This window comes from Natator depressus, chromosome 9, assembly GCF_965152275.1.
Source record: "Natator depressus isolate rNatDep1 chromosome 9, rNatDep2.hap1, whole genome shotgun sequence".
Classification (NCBI taxonomy): Eukaryota; Metazoa; Chordata; order Testudines; family Cheloniidae; genus Natator; species Natator depressus.
This window is the reverse complement of record NC_134242.1, coordinates 33,314,064-33,337,544: the sequence shown is the minus strand read 5'-3', so window position 1 is coordinate 33,337,544 and position 23,481 is coordinate 33,314,064. Positions and strand designations below refer to the sequence as shown.

Here is a 23,481-nt window from a genome sequence, read left to right as displayed (position 1 = left end):
GGGCCAGATCCTTAGAATGGTGAGGTGTCAGCAATTTAGGTTTGGGATTGGAGGCACTTCTATGGATACGGATACACATTTTTTTACAATACGTTCACTTCTCCCCAAGGTATATACTTTAATAATTTTCTCAGTACCCATGTATCATACGTTTAGGAGGATATTCCATTCTTTTGCAGACACGTACACCATTGGACAGTAATTAATGTCAGTACTTCAAGTAGTTCCCCACAGAAATACATGTACAATGTTGTATTAACAATGTCTAATTTTATGAGACTTGTTTGATTATCACTCTAGTTACACTTTTATATAATTCTGTATTTGTATTAAATCTTCAAAATGCACTAACAAATATTTCTCCTACAAGTGGACTTCAAAATATTAAACTGTTTGAGTGAGAACTGTTTACAGAATTTATTCTTGTATATTACCACACTGAAAGATACTGACATGTTTCTAATTCGACAACTACAAGTACATTGAAAATTGAAGTTTTCCGAGACTGATATAAAATTTCTTTTTGTTTCCAAATGTATTAAGAAGTAATATATTAATAAAACACAATGAACAGCAATACACATTAAATAAACACCACTGAGAAGGTTGTAATCACTGAGGGAATTAATTTTGTCTTAATTCTCAACAAATGCCAGCACATTTTCAATGTTTCCTCTAGGTTACATTTCATCCATAGAATGTTGTCTAGCTACAGTATATTGCACAGTTTTCATATGGATGCTATTTGTATGGCATATAGCTCCAATCCAGAAATCACAGAAGTCAATGGGAGCCCTGTATGGACTTTAGAAGACTTTGGATTGAACCCATTAAGAGTTCATGGTGCCACAGAGGGTTCACATCTGGATTTAAGGTTGTAGAAGAAATATATCTGAGAACCTGTATATTATCACGCAATTAAAGATTTAGGGGCAGATCATCAGCTGGTGTAAATTGTCACATCTCCACTGAAGTCAATGGAATTATGACAACGTACACCAGCTGAGGACCTGCCCCATATAGTACTACTTATGCACTAGAGCATTGTAGTGAGGCAGAGTGGCCTCCCTCCAGTATGGAAGGGGTTAATTCCCTCTGGTGGGCGCAGCTGACCACACCCTGCTCCCCCTCACAGGAAGTGCAGGGGCGGGACAGAAAGTATAAGAGTAGGGCCATGCAGCTCAGTCAGGCCCGGACAGGGGAAGCATGCAGACGTCCATTCCAGAGTGCCAAATCCACCGCAGAATCCCAGACCTGCTGCGGGGAAGAAAGGTCCCAGGAGATGGAAGACCGCCAGGGAGACGCCAGAGGTAGGGTTGCCCAACCATGAGCCACAGCCTAGAAATGATGGAGCAGCAGCAGCAGCAGGAACCAATAGGAAGTAGTCCAGGGGAACCAGAAGGCAGCAACTCCACGTTTCCCTGCTGACCCCATGATCAGGGCCGGTGCAAGGATGTTTTGCGCCCTAGGCGAAACTTCCACCTTGCGTCCGCCCGCCCCCACCCTGCAAGCCCTGCGGCGCCCCCTCCGCAGTAGCCCCCGCCGCCGCCCCCCCACCCTCGGCCTGGGGAGCCGAGCAGCAGCTCCCCACCGCCGCCCCCCCACCCTCGGCCTGGAGAGCCGAGCGGCAGCTCCCTGCCCCAGCTCACCTCTGCTCTGCCTCCTCCCCAAGCATGCCGTCACTGCTCCACTCCCACCTCCCAGGCTTGTGGCACCAATCAGCTGTTTGGCACCGCAAACCTGGGAGGGAGAGAAGTAGAGCAGGGCGGCATGCTCATGGGAGGAGGCAGAGCAGAGGTGAGCTGGGGTGGGGAATGGTTCCCCTGCGTGCCCCCCCCACCCTGTTACTTGCTGCAGGCAGCCCTCCCTGCGCCTCCCTGCCCCAGGTCACCTCCACTCCACTGCCTCCCCGGAGCGCGTTTTTGGCCGCCTCCCAACCACTTGGCGCCCTAGGTGACCGCCTAGTTCGCCGAGTGGTTGCACCGGCCCTGCCCACGATGGAATCGCCTGCCATTGCCAGGGCCCTCGGCTGGGACCCAGTGGAGCGGGGTGGGCCCAGGTCCCTCTACCCCCTGACCCCAACCTTGTACATGGGCTGGGTGTGCACTAAACTGCTAAGCTATAGGAACAGAGCCATAGATTTGCTATTTGCCCCAGCCAGGAGGCTGAGGGTTATAGACTGGTTAATTATTCTGCCTATGTTCAGAGCACCAGAGCCATAGACTGTTGTTGTTGCCCCAACGAGGAGACTGAAGGATCCTGTTTAAGTGCTTAACCCATGCCTAGAGTGCTGAGCCCCTAGACTGTTTTTATCTCCCCTGGCCAGGAGGCCAGGCTACCAGCCAACTGGGGGCATGCAAAACCCTCCTGAGGGAAACCTGAAGGGCTAGTTGGCCTACTTGTACAGGCCCACGTCAGACCACCTAATGAACTTCCAGTGGGTGTGTCAGCTTCCCGATGCCATCAGAAGGGGATGCCCCAACCCTGAGAGGAGGAACGTTACAGGCACCAAGTGCCATTTCCAAGTTATAGGCATTGTACAAAATTAAAATATGCAATACAAAAAATAAAAACAAACATATATTCACTATATAGAGCTGTATTTTGTATGAAGACTTGTTCAAATTTTCCTAATCAAGCTGCACAGTCTACCTAACTGATGAATAAGGATTAATATTCCCATTTTACAGATGGCAAAACAGCAAAGTTAAGTGACTTGTCCAAGGTCACATTGAAATAAATATCTGATCCAGAAGCGGACCCTTAGTCATGTGGCTCACAGGCCAATAATATCTTGGATTTACATAGTACTTTTAATCTGTAAAGCTCAGAGCAGTTGACAAGGGTGCGTACACGAGTAGCCCCATTTTACAGACAGCATAAAGAGATACATAGATATGAGGCTTTTTCTGAGAAGCACAGTGGATTAGACATGTGACTTCTCCTTCAGAAGATCAGGGTTCTCAGCCCAGAACGTCCATAGCTTCCCTTGTGATTTTGAACATGTCACATGACCAAACAAGTCCATGTTTTATTTATATTACATATTTCTGGGTTCTCCAAATGGAGTTTTACACTGAAAATAAATTTGATAAGGAAAGGGGTAGGACATTTCTGATCTCTGTACTCAAAAAGAATTCTCTAGACTAGAACTGGAATTGGAAAGAGTTAAATTTCACATTTTTTAATAAAAAGTACAAACGTAAAACGGATATCACTGTTTCTATGGGGTTTGGAGAACTTGTCACTATAGCATTCATATATGTAAACTAGTTCAAATTTATGTGAAGTAGCCCAGTTGAATTGTTCCTTTGAGCTGAATTATACTTTAATCTATGGATCAGTCTTCTGATTGTATATGTTTACTATGGGCCAAATTTTGCTCTGTTATACCAGTGTAAACCTGGAAATATTCCACTGACTTAAGTGCTGAAATTCAGCTTTTGGGGAGAATGGATGTGTCAGATGATTGACAATGCAAGACAGTCTTTTACCTGTCTATCACTGGCTTATATTTAGCTCAAGTAACAAGTGACTGAAAAAATAGCTACCATATGACATTTGGCAGTAATCAATGTGAAATGATCTTAGTCCAGTTTCCACAGGACAGGTGACCACATCTCAAACACCAAGATCACAACTGGCACTGATCTGGACTTTAGTTGTCAGTGTCTGGAGAGAGGTCAAGGATGGAAGAGGCAAAAAGGGTACACCACACTGTCTCTCCAGAAGTCGTCGTCAAGTCCTATAAGTACTGAAGCATGATAGTTGTGTAGTGCAAGGCAGATTGTACTGCCAATTCCCCTGCTGTACTTGGTGGACAGTCAGAGAACTCCAGCCTCCCGTGCTGTGAACATTGTGCCTTCCATAAACATCACTCTCACTTCAGATAGAGAAAACATGTACTGATTTCACTTACAAACCACTCGGTATGAAAACCACAACATTTTGGAGCATTTTCTTTTTAATTTCTTTTTAATTTAACTTTTAAATTTTAAAAAAGTACCAAACCAGAACGCTTCAGTGAAAAAGAATAAATTGTGACACCACTATTACTTTTTGAAAGAAAATAAAATACATTCTACAACTATTTTAATGTTTACTGGACAACGGTCTGCTCTCAGCTGTCACTGGTATAATACCAAGGGGAACATAAAAGGTAATGCTGCACCTACCTGAACTACCATTTAAATTTATTCAGAATATATGCATTATAAATTCAGTGCTATACAAATACACATGGACAGTACAGAAGACCATACAATACGTGTGCACAGTACCTGCAGTTAAAATGAAGTTCCTTAATAGATATGCTTGGTTCCTTAAAACTGAAAGAAATTACTTCACTTTTATATTATATGGTCACTTAAAATCTAGGATAATGTTTTCCAGTCTGGATATTTTTTAATATAATCAAATGCATTTTTATACAAAAGCATGTAGGCTTGTTAATATTCTAAATTGTAATGATTGGCGGCTGTGATTGCAGAGCCCTTGGCCATTATCTTTGAAAACTCGTGGCGAACGGGGGAAGTCCCGGATGACTGGAAAAAGGCTAATGTAGTGCCAATCTTTAAAAAAGGGAAGAAGGAGGATCCTGGGAACTACAGGCCGGTCAGCCTCACCTCAGTCCCTGGAAAAATCATGGAGCAGGTCCTCAAAGAATCAATCCTGAAGCACTTACATGAGAGGAAAGTGATCAGGAACAGTCAGCATGGATTCACCAAGGGAAGGTCATGCCTGACTAATCTAATCGCCTTTTATGATGAGATTACTGGTTCTGTGGATGAAGGGAAAGCAGTGGATGTACTGTTTCTTGACTTTAGCAAAGCTTTTGACACGGTCTCCCACAGTATTCTTGTCAGCAAGTTAAAGAAGTATGGGCTGGATGAATGCACTATAAGGTGGGTAGAAAGCTGGCTAGATTGTCGGGCTCAACGGGTAGTGATAAATGGCTCCATGTCTAGTTGGCAGCCGGTGTCAAGTGGAGTGCCCCAGGGGTCGGTCCTGGGGCCGGTTTTGTTCAATATCTTCATAAATGATCTGGAGGATGGTGTGGATTGCACTCTCAGCAAATTTGCAGATGATACTAAACTGGGAGGAGTGGTAGATACGCTGGAGGGGAGGGATAGGATACAGAAGGACCTAGACAAATTGGAGGATTGGGCCAAAAGAAATCTGATGAGGTTCAATAAGGATAAGTGCAGGGTCCTGCACTTAGGATGGAAGAATCCAATGCACCGCTACAGACTAGGGACCGAATGGCTAGGCAGCAGTTCTGCGGAAAAGGACCTAGGGGTGACAGTGGACGAGAAGCTGGATATGAGTCAACAGTGTGCCCTTGTTGCCAAGAAGGCCAATGGCATTTTGGGATGTATAAGTAGGGGCATAGCCAGCAGATCGAGGGATGTGATCGTTCCCCTCTATTCGACACTGGTGAGGCCTCATCTGGAGTACTGTGTCCAGTTTTGGGCCCCACACTACAAGAAGGATGTGGATAAATTGGAGAGAGTCCAGCGAAGGGCAACAAAAATGATTAGGGGTCTAGAGCACATGACTTATGAAGAGAGGCTGAGGGAGCTGGGATTGTTTAGTCTGCAGAAGAGAAGAATGAGGGGGGATTTGATAGCTGCTTTCAACTACCTGAAAGGGGGTTCCAAAGAGGATGGCTCTAGACTGTTCTCAATGGTAGCAGATGACAGAACGAGGAGTAATGGTCTCAAGTTGCAATGGGGGAGGTTTAGATTGGATATTAGGAAAAACTTTTTCACTAAGAGGGTGGTGAAACACTGGAATGCGTTACCTAGGGAGGTGGTAGAATCTCCTTCCTTAGAGGTTTTTAAGGTCAGGCTTGACAAAGCCCTGGCTGGGATGATTTAACTGGGAATTGGTCCTGCTTTGAGCAGGGGGTTGGACTAGATGACCTTCTGGGGTCCCTTCCAACCCTGATATTCTATGATTCTATGATCTTATTTTAAAGGAAAAATTTCCATTTTCAATCTTGACCCTCAGGTTTCATAGATTTAAGGCTAGAAGGGACCATTGTGATCTGATCTCCTGGGACCATTACTCTGGCCTCCTCCATAACGCAGGTCAAAGAACCTCACCCAGTATCTCACCGGTTTCTCTTATCTTAGTATTGGGGGGGGGTGTGATCGTTTCGGCCATAGCACGTAAGTGCTGTGCTCTTGCCAGATCTTATATGCTAAAGAGGGATGGACTTAAATTATTTAGGACCCAATCCTGCAAATAGCACTACGGAGGCAGACCTCTGCATCCACAAAGAGCCCCGCTGACATCAATGGAGCTCTACCCATGCCACTCTGATTGCAGGATTGGGACCTTGGACTGAAAACGCAAGTGGTGCAGAAAGTAAAACTGAGGATTCAGTAGGTGGCAGTCAGCACTCTGAGTCAGACTGAGTCAATGACTATGTTAGAGGACACTGTGTTAGTACAGAGGCTTGTCTTCCCAACAGATGTCTAATTCACTTGCACTCATTAAAGATCCAATGGCACACTTCCATACAGGAGTGGTACTAGCCTCAGTGTCACAGCCAAATTCCAACTTGAATTCTGTCTGCCTAAAATTTCCATTACAGTTTAAATTGGAGATATTTTTCTTCACTTCCTCTTTGAAAGAGCATCGTGAAGAGTTATTGGCAGAGAATGGCCACCATTTTCTACCCCATGATGGCTGCACTGCAGAGGATGACTGATCCCTATTTAGATATTCCAAAGTACTTTAGCATATATAATACTTTGGATCCTAAAGAAATGATGAACATCTACCAATGAAAAGTTCCTGATTTTCTTCTTAACACAGAGAGGGTCAGCATTTGTGACAGGTTTGTTCTTTGTTTTGAGTGTGACATTCAGGAATGAATAAATGATTAATGATGATTCTCAACCAAGTCGCACAGAGTCCAAACGGCTTACTTTGGATTTCTATTTATTTGCATTTTATGCTTTGAATGTGAATCATTATTTCTTCCATAATAAATTGGAATATAAACTGTTCAGAGCCTTAAATAATTGTTTTACATTAAAAGGTTTAATTTAGATTATTTCTTCTGATTGGCATCTCTTGCTAATGAGACTAAGGGATGATGATTTCCAATTAAAGCTTTTGTTAACTCAAAGGCAGTTAAAACCACCAAGCTCTGCAATCGAAAAAAGGACCCAATTCCAGCCAAACAGACTTCTTCCTACCTTCGAAATTTTTCTCGGGCTCCAAATTCCTTCTCCTGGTTGCTCATGATGGACTGGTCCCCATTTATTTAACCAAAATTCAATTAATCTAACACAAGCTGTGGAAGATCTTTGGCAAACAGCTGATTATACTTCCTTAGACTTTATGTGCTTCACAAGGTTTCCAAACTTCAAGATAACTCACTCTTTTTTTGGCAAGTTGACAGCACACAATGTAACAGGGTTATTTGCTCTGCCAGGTTTCCAAAACAATATGAAATATGCATATATCATAGCAAGCTTAGAAAGAAAGGCTCATTATGACAACGCAAGCACACTTTTCATGGTTTAAGAGAAGTGCAAATAATTTCTCAAATACACAGAGCATATACCCCATGGGCAGAGTTAAGATTATAGTGAGTTAGATATAGCAGACCATGGGTGTGCTAGCAGTGAGGTCTCTCTCTCTAGGTACAGGAGTAGAGGTTATGGGCTGATTGTGATGGATACCATAATATTTTCATTTCCTTGCTTCTGAAGTTTTGGTTTAGGCCACAGAAAACATCCCCAACCTTAACTGATGCACAGCATAGTGGTTTTGTGTATTATATCCATATGAGCAAGGACTGGCTACCTGAATGACCTCCTCTCTCCGTAATGTGCTCTTGCAACATTGGAGGTCAGCTGGGGTGCTTTTCGCTCTGGAACTTGCTCCCACATATGACTGAAGGAATCCCAAGATTTTTAACCCTTGTGCATGTTGGGTAGTCCCTCTCTTTGCTTGGGGCTAGCGTGTGCCACTTGGGTATGGCACAGAATAAAAGGTGGGAGGGGCCCACCTCACCCCAGCCCAAGAGAACAGCAGGAGACATTCTCCCAGAGCTCCCAGGCACACAGAGTGTACCATACTACACTCTTTTTGATGTGCAGTCACACCCCATTTTTCCCCACATCATGATCAGCAAGTTCCACCAGGGAGTGGAAGGCTCAGTAAGACACAGCCATAAACCTACCTCCTACCTGGCCATCTTGGATCATGAGGTCAACCCATGGAAGTAGAGAGGGAGCAGCACTCAGGGCTGCCCAGGAACAGGAACTTGGCCCTTCTGCAGGTCATGCAGGTGTGTCGGGAAACTCCTGGTGCCTTTCCCATGCTCACTGCATGCCCATAAAGGAGCCAGGCAGACTCTAGTTTTCTGAGGGGGTAGCTGGGGGGGCATTTCATATTATTATTTACAATATTCCCAGGGATTGTGCTGTGGGTGCAGTTCTCAATTTCACTCCCAAAATAAATAAATAATTGTGGTACCGCTCAGCTTTAATTAACATATATTCAAAATTAGAACCCATGGAACTATACCTAAGCAAGAGGCATTCAGATAAATGTGTGTAGTCAACCCTTGCTGGTGAATGTGATGTACAAGGAGGTTTTTAGATAGGGAAGTATAATTTAAACTTCCAGAACTAGATGCCCTTTGTTCGAACTCCTGCTTGCAAAATGTCACCAGTGCAAATGCTAACAAAAAGCAAGAACATTAATATATCTGACAAGACATGGCAACTTTTACTGCACCCAAAATACATTTTTCCTATCATGCCTATTTACTAGTAAGCAAACAAAATTTGCTACAAGACATCCTACCACAGTGAAACATTGAACATTGCCAGAAGTCTTTTTCAAGCACGCTGGACTTAGTCAGGTTTTACTAAATCATTTTACCTAATTTAAATCCTTTGATTAGAGGTTCATTTTTAAAGTCTAGGGATCTTATCAAGAATCTTCTGAACTAATCATTTTCCACTTGCATTCACACGTCATATTTCTGTTAGTTATTTTGCACTCAGCCAGTTCACAATACTTCCACTGACGTCAGTGGCATTTCCACGCATGAAGCGAGCAAATGATATGCAACAGAGATCTGCTCGGAAGTTCAGAGAGGAGAGCGTCACAATGCCAGATATTGTGTAGGATGTTCTGCTTAATGGTTGTCTGCTTGGCTACTGGCCTTCACAGCAGAGGTGGCTACATTTGTTGGCACATTCAACCCTGTTCTCATTGAAGTCAATGGCAAAACTTCCACAGACTTTAATGGTACAGAATCAGACCGCTTACGTGGACAAACTCAGAGGTGGTGAGCACATGCAAATCCCACTGACTTCAGTGAGAGTTGCCCGTGCTCAGCACAGAACAGGGTTTGGCCCACAGTTATTAAAGTGCCTTGTGATCCTATCAGAGTAAAGCCATTATGGCTGTGTCTACACTTGGAGCTGGGGATGGCATTCCCAGCTCACACAGCCACACTTGCACTAGCTGTCATCATGCCAGTGTGCCAAAAATAGTAGCGTAGCCATAGCAGCATGGGCAGTGGCAAGCAATGACATAGTCCAGCTGCCCCAAGCATGTACCCATGGTGTCCGGATGGATTTGTATTCAGTGCACCAATCTTGCTGCTGCTCACTGTGCTACTGCGGCTTCGTTACTATTTTTATAAAAGAGAAGGAGGACTTGTGGCACCTTAGAGACTAACCAATTTATTTGAGCATCAGTGCTCAAATAAATTGGTTAGTCTCTAAGGTGCCACTAGTCCTCCTTTTCTTTTTGCGGATACAGACTAACACGGCTGCTACTCTGAAACCTGTTACTATTTTTAGCTGTCTAGCTCAATGAACGCTAGATCTCTGTGCAAGCTGAGAATCACACCCCCAGTTCCAAGTATGGACATTAATACTTTGTTTTTACATAGGCTTTCTTAAAAAAGTGCAATAACTTTGCTATTGAAATCTTAGGTTAATGAAACAGAGCATTCTTCAATTCGTGTAATTCTAGACCAAGAAAACTATCTGGGGGAAGTGTAAATGAATGTTCCAACAAGCAACTTTTCCCATTGTTGTGCCCTCTCATTTTTGAAATTGTGCCTCTAAAACTAAGTCTTATTTCAGCATCTCTCCCACTGATGAATATAATCTTCTAATACGCTGAAGCAATTAAGATCTGTACCACTTTTCCTAATGCAGCTGGGAGGAGTTGGAGGGAGAACTTGGCAATTAGAGTAACACTGTCAATTTGTAGTATAAAGTGTGCATGGCTTACATGTAACAGATAGAGAGCCCTAAATGAAGCAAAAAGAAAATGAGGCATTGTGCTTCCCATTCACATATGTGGTAGAATAATAATAGACCCTGGATTAGGGTTTTATTATTATTTGTTTGTTTGGGTTGTTTAATTTGTTTCTTTATTAAAAGATAATGGCCACCTTCAAGTTATGATCTAACAAAATGGTAATAAAGACCATCAAAAAGCTAGCTAGCTTTTATATTTATGGCTATTCACATTATATTTATGGCTAGATGCAGCTGTGCTCAGGAAAACTGCTCCTGACCTCACTACAGCTGCAAAGAGAACATTTTTATTTGGTCTAGGATGAGATGAAGTGGGTTTAGAAATATATGCAGCAGCTACTGAACTGTGGTTTGAGTAGCCAAACTGGCAATAAATGTTTAAAGGTTGGGAGGGTACTTAAATTATCTGAAGGAAATTTAAATAAAACAGTAGATTTTTAAGCACCAAAGATGTCAAAAAGAAAATGCATGTTCTGCATTTACAAAATACATAATTGTCTGCTGTTCTGAATAAATAATATATTGCCATGTGCTCTTAGTTCAGATTGGGGACCGGGAACCCAGACTCCTCACATCTAGAGATAAACTGAAAGTTACTAGACATGATTCCGTATAGCTGAACACAAATAACCAAGCAGTTTGATTCTATAACTGAAATCTAAACTAAGACCTGGACTCTCAGCTGCACCAGAGCTCTGTTCTAAAGCTGGAGCTGCTGGGCATAATTTCAACCCTGCCGCTGTTCTAAATTATACTGCCCCCTGGGGCCATTATCTCAGCTTGTAACAGATCTCTATGAGCCATTAGACCAGCCAAGAAATTGCCAGCTGACAAACCCCCTTAAACCAACTTTATGTCATCTGGGATTTCCCCCACATCAGGAGAAACCTCAACTGACCTCATAGGGCAGTTTTTCAGCCCCTCTGCTCCACCAGGATAGCACAAAGAGGCCAGAGCAGGGACCACGAGCTGACCCTCAGTATTCAAGTGAGAAGAAAAGCTTTATTTGCACCACATTTTACTTACTCACTATCTAGATTATCTAGATTTCAGTAGCATAAGATATGGGCAGGAAATAGTAAACATGTAGTACAGGGTAGCAGTTTGCCACTTTTCTTTAAGTGATTGAGGTGAGAATTTGGGATTTGTCAAACAAATTGGGAGGAAAAGGACGGGGTTAAGGATGGTCCTGACTATTAGGCTATTGTGTTATATTTAGCTAAAAGGGACAGTAGTCAAAAGCTGACATGCCATGTCGTTATTATTGTTACATTATTTGTATTGTGGTCTCACTAAGAGGCCCCCCCCCAAATCAGAATCAGGATCCCATTGTCCTAGATATTTTACAGACACACAATAACTCCCTACCCCAAAGAGTTTGCATCTAAATAGAGAAGAGAGACCAGCAGAAATAGACAGAGTAATACCCAAGCAAGAGTTTGGTAAAATTTAACAAGGATATTTATCAGTAATAAAATAATAATAATTATTATTATTATTATTTAATTTAGGAATTATATATTACTCTGGGATTCTAAGCTTTTGTCTGTTCCTGCGCATCCTCTTAGTTAACCCAGCTTTCAAATTGGTGCAACTCCACTGACTTCACAGGCATTATTTCTCGAATAATGTCTCCCAGGAAAGGAGATCAGAATCAGGCCCGGGGGGCAACTTTAGGACACCTATTTTACAAGTATCCAAATGAGGATTTTCTTATTTGTGTGGGACATCATCAGATCATTATTTTTGAGGCATGAGAGCAAATCACTGACTATTAACTCTAGAAATTAATTATGGATTTTTGTATTGTGGGTCAAATTCTCATTTATGTCATGCTAGTTAAATTTGAAGTAACTCAATAAAGTTAATGAACTAACACAGGTTTAATGAAGAGAAGGATTTGGCCCAGGGTCTTCAATATTCCACAAAGCCATACCATACACCAAGTACAGAAGATTATTAGTATAATGTACATTACAGAAGCACCTAGAAGTTCCAATTGTGGGCAAGGACCCCCAGCGTGCACAGAACACAAACTCCACTAACCACTCCCATTTAGGAAGTCCAGACACAGGATTAGGTCCTTTCTACTGCTGGTGAAAATATTTTTTCACCAACTCCAGAATAACAGGTATAAATTATACCTGCTTCCATTAATTCTTAATTTTTCATCTGTAACAGTATGAGTCAGATTTGGTTTTAAAACATCATTATCTCACTAATGCCACCTATGCAAGTTACCTGCCATCTTATTTGAAAAGAACTTTACAAGCATTAAGCTCACAAGTCATTTCAGAAATGTTAATATTACGTGTCCAACAGAGATGAGCAAAGAGCTTGAATTTAATAATCTTCCCAATTGAATATAAAAGAAAAACCACAGGCAATGTACCATACCTAAAAATGCTGTATCATGGAAATTTATGTTGCCATTTAACAAGAGCTTATCCCTAGGAAAGGAATGAGTTGTACCTAAACTATAGCAAATCAGCTTTGATGAATAATATTCCTTGCTAGGCTCATGCTGCTCTAATCGAGACCCCCTGGTCAATCCAAGAATAAGGGTCACTACATTTGAATGAAACCACTACTGACTCTGGTCACTGACTCTTCAATACAGACTTCACATTGAAGAGTCTTATCATTTAATACAAATGTTCAACCAATGACACCACTTCACAAGTTACAAGGCAACATTTTTAACCTCTGTCATTTTGCATTACAGTAACAATGCCTGGAAAAGCAGCAACAGAATACATAAAATCCCTTGTAATGCCTCCACAGCTTTAAGAGAGAGAAAACGAGGAGCCTTGAAATCTGCATAAACTAATATAATATTTGATTATTCTTCAAAGGATAAGGATAAAGCTTTAAAAAAGGGACAGTAGAAGCAGCTACTTTTGAGAAGCGACCATTTTGAGCAACCTACTTTCGAGAAGCATTCCAGGTTTCCAATCTCAACCTGATGCTACAGTACTTAGCGTTGTGCTGAAAGGAGAGAAAGTTTCCACTTGAAAACACAAGAGTGCATCACAATTAATAATCAAAGAGCTACAAGTCAGATAACCACAGTCAAATCTAAATCCTCAGCATATGAACAAAGGGGAGCTCAATATTCATATGTGGGGATCTAAATTGCACTCATGCACATACAAAAAGATATGTATTTAATTTTTGGTAGGAGCAATTTAGAAACCCATGATTAAAAATCTCGCCCAACAAGTAAGCTGGAAATAATAAAACATATATTCTTAGCCTTCTCCTCCCCTTCCCAGCTATATTAGGGTTTAACTCAAATAGTGACTTTCTATGTACAGGTCCCTGATTAACCAAGGTGTTTTGTTTCTCTCTTGAGAACAGCTACTATTGTTGTGACCAAAATGCTAAAACACTTTTCTTTTGTCACTGTCTACAAACATTAACTACATTAAACCGCACAGCATTGCTGAAAAAAGCAGCATCCAATCTTGTTGGCACCCATGTTGTTGCCTTTCTTGACAGATAAGGGGTTTCAGCAGTGGGCAGGATCAAGACCCGAGTGTCCTGCCCAAGACTGTAAGCAGTGTCAGCAGTAGAAGTAGAACCCAAGCTTACACTCTGGGCTCTGACCTCACCTCTCTCATAAATTAGTCTGTTCATCTTTAAGAAATATACTGGAATCTTTGACAGCACACACTACCCAAGAAGTTTCGGCTGCGCTGGCCTGCATTATGAACTATATGAAATCACAAGCAAAGACTGCAACGGCATCTGAGGTGTTGTTCAGTCTTGAAATCCTGAGACTGCAGCAGTGCTCTTGCCTGTATGTCAGGAATTTCAAAGAAAGAGAGTAAAGAAAAGAAGGGCCGGGATAGCAAGAAGGAGCTGGAACTTGTGCCATTGAGTAAGTTAATATTGCACTGAGAGACTATGACTGTTAGTATTTTGAACGTGGAATAACTGCAGTTCTGTGCTGCAAAATCAAATGTAAATTATATCTTGTTTGTTTGTGTTAGTGTGTGTTTGCTTGGTGGAGTCATGTTGTTGAGCCTAGAATATGATATGATAAGATTGGAAAAAGGCAAGCCGAGGTATACAGATTAAGGAAATGCAGACATGGGAGGCACTCTGATGGTTTTTAAAGGCTGAGTGAACATTTTTTCAGGAACCAATCTAGCAAGCAAATTTACTCAACAGTCTAAAGCTGGATGGTGGAGGGAAACTGTGGGAGGGTAAAGCTGCCTGAATAACATTCGCTGAATAATTTGGCTAAATTTCACAAACTTTTGAAAAAATTATGCAATTAAATTTTCCCTAAATTATTCATCCAGCAGACAGTCACATAGTATTTGCCCAACTCTATTAGCTATGTTTTTTTATTACTTATCTAGGTCCTTTGGTGGATCTAACCAAAGGGCAAAAGAAAAACAGTAATTGCTATTAAAAAAGTTACCTGCAGAAGTAAAAATGAATTAATCACTGAAGTACTGTGGGGGTGGGGGTGGGGCGAGGAGCGTTGAACATCAAGGGGAGAGGAAGCCAAACCAGCTACGAATATTTGAAGAGAAGGATAAATAAATGTAGCAATGAGGTAAAATAGGGAAAGGGAAAAATCAGGCTAATAACTGAGGAAAACTTCTTAACCATGAGAGCAATGCAAATACGGAATGGTCTCCCAGGAAAGGTACTAGAAGCCCCATCTCTTGAGTCATTTGAGACTAACTCAACAAAGCACTGGAAACTACACTGTAGGCAACAATTCTGGCAAGGAGATGGACTACAACACTGCATGACATACAGTTGTTGCCACTGACAAGTAGGGGAAGAAGATATGTATATAGTGGTAGCTGACAGGATGCTTTTTCACAGAAATAGATAAAAAGCTAAGTATGGAATAGGATTCTGACTGCTATAGATTCCAACTCATTCTGCAACACGCGTCACTTGTTAAAGAAGAGCTTTCATTTGTTAAAGAACTGCAGGATGAGTCCAATAGCACTCTCTGATTTGAACTCTACAATCATACTCTCAGAGGCAGAGTTAAATTTCCTTTCAGAAAGTGTTGTTAAGCCAAAGCCCATCACACAAAATGTGAAAGCCAGACCCTCCACAGTCCGTACTATTAACTACTGATGTTCCCCAAATTTCATTATGTATCAACACAAAGGACAAAAGACATCATTAGGGAAACCTCTGGCAGTAGCAATGACTTATAATATTGTGTAGGGCTCATTTGGCCTGTGTTCTACTGTATCAACGCAATGCAGCAATGGCACTTGACACTGAACATGAGCTCTTCTCAGCTGCACTCGCAGCAAAGAGCCACAAGAAAGTCAAACTTCCTAGAACAAAGGTTTGCTCATAAAATCCTGGTGACCGACATTCCAGGAAAAGAACAGCCTAACACTGTAAAGCATTTCATTTCATAATGTACCCACAACTCATTTCCTTTACCTACTGAGAATGCTGTGAAAAGCATAGGAAACCACCATCAAGCAACCTCTCCCTCCACACCTCTACCAAATGGCAATATCTCAATGGCTATTACCAGAAACAACAGGCACAAAAGGTCTTGTAAGTTTTACTTGTAGCTTGAAATTTCTATTTCACCTACCACTGTGACATCAGAAAGGGTTTTATTTTACAGCTGGCATCTTGCACTGCAAGTGATGCCCAAGACTAAAAGAACTGTTCTCTCACTACCTTTGGGCTCAGGTATGTATCTGGCTCAGCAACTGGAACTTAGCTAACAATCCTGTTGATGATGTACAAGCCAAATGAGAATCCAGCTCAATCTCCCATAACATCTGTGGCTCCACTGGGCTAACCTAGTTTTGTAACTAAATTAGACAGATATACCCAGACAGACCAGCAGATCTGTTCACTATTGTTAAATAGTCACAGTAGAGAAAGTACTTTATGCGCTTAAGCAGTTTAGAGAATAAATACACTTTTTCAGGAGCTGTAGTTTGCTGTAATTGGACAAAGTCATCTTGCTGGTTAATTGATTCAAGGTCTAATTCTTTATTTTTAAATATTATCTCAAGCCTGATCCTGCAAAGCCATTTCAATGGACGTATATGTATGTTGGTAAGGATTACTAAACAGGGTGCTTGGGCCTGGGAACCTCATCTTTCATCTCAGTGTTAGTACCGATAATCACGTTTAAACTAGCCCAGGTGAAATGACACCATCACTAAAACAATTACATATTGAGTATAATAAGCAATTTTGGAAGCCAGGATCCAAGTGCAATTTATTGCCAGGATTGCAAAACTGCTTTGGGATTTCATTCTCTATGCATGAGAACCTCATTTATTAAGGAGCAGAATGTTAATTAAAAAAAGCCCAAAGATTCTTTTGATTTATAAACCTCACAGTATTAGCATTATTTAATGAGGTTTCCAAGATAACAAAATGAAATTTTTCCCACTTTCCTCTTATACGTGTGGAACAATTCCACAGTTGTCTTGAGCCTTGGGGGTTTTGATTTTTCAAATACCTTGCATCCAGTATGGGCCCGGGTCTTCATTAATGGAGTTGTGGTGCACAGCTCAATGGCTTCTGGCTCATGGAAGATCACTGTAGGAAGAGGCTCTTTCCGAAGAGTTAGGACATTCAACTTGGTCTTCAACATGGTCTGAAAATGCTAAAATACAAAACAAAAAAGCAATTCACTTGAATTCAGACAAAGGAGGACTGAAAGTTAATACTTCTATTCACCTGAGTGTCTTTAACTGTCCATTCAGTGCCTTGGAAGCCTCATGTGCGATAGGAGGATGTTTTATAAATTAAAAAAATAGATTACTATTAGAAATGAGTAAACATGTACAATTAAATAAGACACACACAAAGAGTGGCCCAGTATCTTTTAGAACAGAAGCTAACATTTCCAAATTTGAAGGCCTAACTTTCAGCTCCTAAATCCATATTTGTGCACCTAAGTGAAAGTGACCTGATTTTCAGGAGTACTGGGCACCCACAAATCCCACTAAAAATCAATCAAAATCCCAATCACACACTGAATCTTTCCACAAACTGCCCTTCCTGGTAAAGACAGACCACACCCAGCAAGCCTCTACTTAAGATAAAATGGGAAAATCAGAACATTTGGAAGAAAAAAAGGAAAAGACAAAATGCCCTATCTCTGTGGCCCTATAATTCAGCAATCAACATTTCAAAGGAATTTTTTTTAGTGTTTATTATTTTCCCCCTCCCCCAAGGCTCAATTCTGCTCTCACGGACTTCACCAGCAACACTCCCATTGAGTTGGATGCCTTGTCAGGCCCTCTCCATTTGTCTTTGATTCCTTGGCTTGTTAAATTTGGACCCCCTTCCATTGTTCACTCTGAACAGGATATATAGTATACTCAGGTAAATCACAGTATTGGTCCATAAGAGTAGGTGGCACTTCCAGCATTTTTTTTTTTTTTTTTTTTTTTTTTTTTTTTTTTTACACACACAGTACTCCCTATGCTTAGAATGGGAAATTATGAAAAATAAAGATTAAACCGTAATAATGTTAAATGGCAAGTTTTTAAAACAAACTCTCACGTAAAACAATACAACATTTTAAAAGTTTTTAAATAAAGAAAGCCTGTTCTTGGGAGATTTCCAAACTAATTTTGCAGAGTCAACTTTCAACTGATCCTGAACTCAGGAATATATAGTGTTTGTTAATCACTATTTATTTGGAAAGGACATATAGTTATGAACATTTTCAAGACACTACTAACAACATACAGAACCTATTTCTAATAGCAGCTTCATTGATTACAGCCTCCAAATTAGGCCTCATTAATTATACATCTTTACTAACTTTACCATACTTGTGATTATTTTCACTAAAACTAAACTTTAATCTCCAATTTAGCAGAGGAAATTTTATTACTAAAACTACACTTTGCATCTTTTATCACAGGATTTCAGCATGCTTTGCAAACCTCATTTAGCTTAGCCTTCCTGCACTCCCAGGAATAAGAGAAACATTATTGTCTCTGTTTTACAAAACAGGAAACCTAGTGACTTACCCAAGGTCACACAGAAAGGCTGTGTCAGAACTGGTACTAGAATCCCTGTCTTCTGATTTTCAGTTCTGTGCTTTAAACTCAAGACCCTATTAAATGGATTTCCCATTCAAAATGTATGATAAGCCCTTAGCAATAACCTCTGTATATAATTTACATAAACATGTCATTGGGATGCTAACTGAAGGATTGTTAAAACAATATGCTACTCTGAAACACTTTAATCCTTAGTTCCTCAATGGTTTGTACTAGTGACTGTTATGATGAAGAATATTGTACTCAATAAGTCTACTGAAAAGGCAGAAATACCAATGGTCTATGAAAATAATACTTGCTTTCCTACTCTACCCATAAAGTTATGGCCTGTCATCATACTACAGGGCATCTCTGAATGTTTCCATGCTGTTTATGCAGCCATTTGGGGGTCCACTCTGGTAAGTTTCAGAGTAGCAGCCGTGTTAGTCTGTATTCGCAAAAAGAAAAGGAGGACTTGTGGCACCTTAGAGACTAACACATTTATTTGAGCATAAGCATCCAATGAAGTGGGCTGTAGCTCACCAAAGCTTATGCTCAAATAAATTTGTTAAGTCTCTAAGGTGCCACAAGTACTCCTTTTGTTTTCACTCTGGTAAGAGATGTATTCATATTTCTAATCTGACTTTCTCTCATATTCTCCATTATCCCATTCATTCTCCTAAGCACAATAACGTATTATCTTAGGCAAAAGAGCACTCCATTTAAGATGATTATTCATTAAAGAATATACTTTGACATATATTTATGGAGAACAGCGCTGTTAGCTATTACTAAGCTCTCTGGGAACATTCTTTTACATACCCTTATTTGAGCATTGGCCTGCTAAACCCAGGGCTGTGAGTTCAATCCTTAAGGGGGCCATTTGGGGCAAAAATTGGGGATTGGTCCTGCTTTGAGCAGGGGGTTGAACTAGATGACCTCCTGAGGTCCCTTCCAACCCTGATATTCTATGATTTCATTTCTTTCAATTTTGAATAAGGAGTTTATTGATTTGAATGTCATCGGTTCATTCAGTAAGTTTTTCGTAAAGGCTTAGAAATACATAAGAATGGCCATACTGGGCCAGACCAAAGGTCCATCTAGCCCAGTATCCTGTCTTCCGACAGTGGCCAATGCCAGGTGCCCCAGAGGAAATGAACAGAACATGTAATCATCAATAAATACCTTATTGATTAGCACAAAATACTATCAAAGTTTGAGATGCTCAATTTGAAAAGAGGAATTAAGATCAGTTATGGAACATTACTTGCTACTCCAGTTAAGGAATTGCTAATCTACTAACCTGGACCACTGTATCCCTTAAATTACAAATATAGGATACAGATTTGCTAACTTGCTGCTGAGAAAGATTTATTTCTTCAGAAGAAAACATAAAAAATAATACAAAAAGAGTAATACAGGCTTGAAATATGGGCAGATCACAGAGCTGTGAGAGAGAATTTCTTACCACAGTCCTTCACTTGCCAACATTCTTTCACAGGTTTTATTAATCTCCCCTCAATAACACAACCTTGAGAACAACATGGCCATTCTATCAAAGCACCCAAGAACTCCGGCCCAGAGGAGCCCTGCTCTTCAATGTGTGTGGATGGCTGGCTGGAGGAGATGGGTGTAAATTCAAACTTTTTTTTAAAACATTCACCAAGTACTATTTTACTGGTGGACTGATTCTGGCTACAAACAGAGTTCATGGCTGGAAGCATTTCAAACTAAAAATGAAATCCTAACCCACTGCCTAACCACTCCATCGCCATGGGCCAAAACTGCTGTTTCCATAGATAAGCACTTTAGGGAGAAAACAGAAGAAAGGTGGCGGGGGGGGGGGATTCTTAAATGAGATAAAAAGAGAATCATTCCCATAGCCCTGTTTTATTTAATTAACTGTATTTCACTGTTACACTTTGATACAGTAACAGTGCTCTTAACAAGAACATTTCCCACCCTCCTTATGGATAGATTCCTCTAGAGTTCAGTGAATCAGACCCCAGATATGGCTCACCTTGCCTCTCATCTTCATTGGGATTACTTGCAAGGACAAAAATAAAATCGCACGCTGACAAAAAGTGAGAAAAAGCTATGATAATCCAAGCTATGATCTATTTCTCTCATATATTACCAACCATCTACAAAGGCTTAAAAAGGGGAAAAGAATATTGTTTGCCATCTTGTCACTATTACATGTGAAGTCAGATGGAGTGGCCTTAGTCTTCAATCTAGTCAGCAGTGGCAAATGCCAAAAAAAAACCCAACAACTGCAATTGACAGTAAAGTGCAAACTAGTTGTCAGTCTCCTCAGTAAGGGCATGCCTAGAATGAGTATATACACACACAACTACCCCTCAGACCTAAAGGATGTCCTACTTTAGCCTGGGGTACACTGATGGTATGGAAAGGAAAATTTGCACTGCCATTTTAAGGGGCATATTGTAGTTGGCATTAAAAAGTAAAGATTTGGCAGCAGATGCCACACAGTGAGGTCCCAAATTAAGAAAAGTACTTAAACACCTGTTTAGCTTTCAGTACATCAGTAGAACCATTGAAGCGTATTTGGGTAGTCAATGGGTCTACTCATGCGTTTAAACCTAAGAGCACGCTCAAGTGCATTACTGAATCAGTGCATTATGGCCAGATCCACAAAGGGACTTATGCACCTAAAGTGGCAGTTATGCACGAACTCCAAGTGCCACTAAGATCCTCAAAACCTGTGCTGAGCTGCCACCTAAACATAGAGGTGCCTAAGTTTCTGCCAGTGAGCATGTGCACACCCACCTCAGTCTAAGCACCCAGCCGCTTAAGACCAGCAACATCCTCACACAAGGCATTCCCTTAGCTGTCTTGCCTTCATGGCCTAATCTGATAAGTGTTCTTAGAGTACATCTAAACTCAAGCAAAACAGCCATGGAGGAGGAAGTGCTGGCAGGAGCAATCTTCCTTTAACCTGGTGATTAGAGCACTCACCTGGGATGTGGGAGACCCAGGTTTAATTCCCCCCTGCTCCCCTCCTCTTCCCTTGGTTAATGTGGAGCAGGCATTTGACCTTGGGTTTCCCACCCCCAGGGGAGCGCCCTGGGCAATGGGATATTATGGTGGGGTCTCTCGTGTTGAAGCTGTTCCACTGTCTATAAATAATTAAATATGCACTGGGCCAAAGAGAGTGAAAGAATGCATCTATAGGCCAGTGGCTAGGGCACTTGCCTGAGAGGTGGGAAACCCAAATTCAAATCCCTGCTCCAAATCAGGCAAAGGGTGGAAATTGTACCCAGGTCTCCCACATCCCAGGTGAGTACCCTGACCACTGAGCTAAACATCATAAGGGAGGCTACATCCTTCCCCCACCCATTCCAGCAATTCTTCCAAAAATAGCGTAAACACTTAACTCCACCTGAGAATCCCAAGGAGAGACAGGCACCTAACTTCTGGAGGGGGCAGTGCTTGGGTCACACCCCTCACAGTGGGTGGGTCAGTGTTCTGGCTTTTATGGATCTTATTCTTAGGCACCTAACCTCCCCATTCATTGTATCGGGAACCAAGGCACCTAACCTGGGACTGTGAAATTCCATTGAGTGGCAAGGCACCTTGAAGTTAGAAACTGCAACACTGAAGGCCCTTTGTGTATCTGAGCCTTAGTTCCTGTTCCTAACTGGTATCTTTAGTGGAAACTGTTGGCAAATGCAGACTTTTAATGGTGACCAGTGCACCTTTTTATTTTAAAGCTGAGACATTAGCTTTCCAGTGCTGTCAATCCACAACCTTTAAAGAACATTAAATTCACTCAGTTCTTAAGAAGCATGATTTATACCAATTTAATACATAAAGCACACTGTTATCATTTACATTTTATGTGCCAGAATTACTCAGTTTCATATGGTAGTTCTTATATTGAAAATCCTCAAGGAAGCAGAACTGTACAGAAATTTATATTCCATCCGTGTAGATGGTGTTGCTGATTCAGTCTGCATGTTTACAAGAAACACAAAGAGCCAATAAGCAATATAACACCAAAAGCTTCTCAGCAAGTTTCAAATTCCTTGAGCAGGTAAACTAGTTTAATTGATTTCCAAAGAATTATACAGACAGGATTAGTGTGGTAATTATAATTGTATTTTCATGTTTGCAGGATTTGAAACCTATTCAATTTAAAAATCTACACAAACTTTACTGGGCTAATAATCGTCCCAGGAAACTACCTTAACACAAAACCATGGTGTTGGTCCTTCAAGCCCTTCTTGAAACCACTGAGGTTCTCACATTACCTTCTTCCATTCAGTTCACCTCCTTTCTAGAAGGTTGAATCTCCCTCTTTGTAGCCAAGCAGCCCCACTCCTTAGCTGACCAGAGAGATCACTGTATGTGATGTATGCACAACCAGTACATACAGTGCAGTATGTACATTTTTCCTCAGGGGTCTTGCCTTCAAAGTGTTTCTTGCCCCAGTGACAGCAAATTTTAGTCTTGCACAGTAATCTTTAGTCTTGTACTGAATAATAGTGAAATGTGCTACCACCAGACCACAAAGATCAGCTATATAGATCAATCATTCATAGGGCCACAACTTCCTAATCTTAAGTGTTTTCATCACATATTTCATTCAGCGATCCTCCAAATATTCAAATACAGAACTTCTTTAAAACGATTATTTTTCCACAGCTATCAATTTGGAAATGATATGTATTAAACACTCTAAGTCATAAGTTATAATTAAAACTAAAGATTAACATTTTATGTTTTTTAGTTCTAATTTGTCACTGAAAATAAAAATCATTCCCATGTGAGTATTAAGAATTGCTACTTAAGCAATGAAGATGAAAAGCAGTGCACAAGTACTAAATATCATGAGAAAGGCATGTTTCTATGTCAATGAAAATAAAAATCATTTCCATGGCCAAAGGACTAAAAGAAAACATCATGACCTCATACAATTAAAAAGATTGTTTGGAGAATAAAAATAGAGAGCATGCCTTTCTAATGATAATATTTAGTACTTGTGCACTGCTTTTCATCTTTAATGCTTAAGTAGCAATTCTCAATACTCACATTAGTTAATGATCAACACTCACTGTTACCCACACCAATTTTACAACAGTGTAACTCCACTGATTCCAATGGAATCACTCCTGATTTACACTTGT

General features: G+C 40.9%; 1 protein-coding gene across 2 annotated transcripts in view; it reads right to left on the bottom strand.

Moving 5' to 3' along the window:
- PID1 (phosphotyrosine interaction domain containing 1) overlaps positions 1–23,481 on the bottom strand; it is a 175,722-nt gene that overhangs the window by 100,821 nt on the left and 51,420 nt on the right. Inside the window, exon 2 of one of the 2 annotated variants that reach the window (XM_074963862.1) lies at positions 16,792–16,938. The exons of the other annotated variant lie outside the window; for it this stretch is intronic. Within the exon in view, the coding sequence (XP_074819963.1) occupies positions 16,792–16,938 (147 nt within the window). The remainder of the gene's footprint in view (positions 1–16,791; positions 16,939–23,481) is intronic. 2 annotated transcript variants of the gene reach the window in all.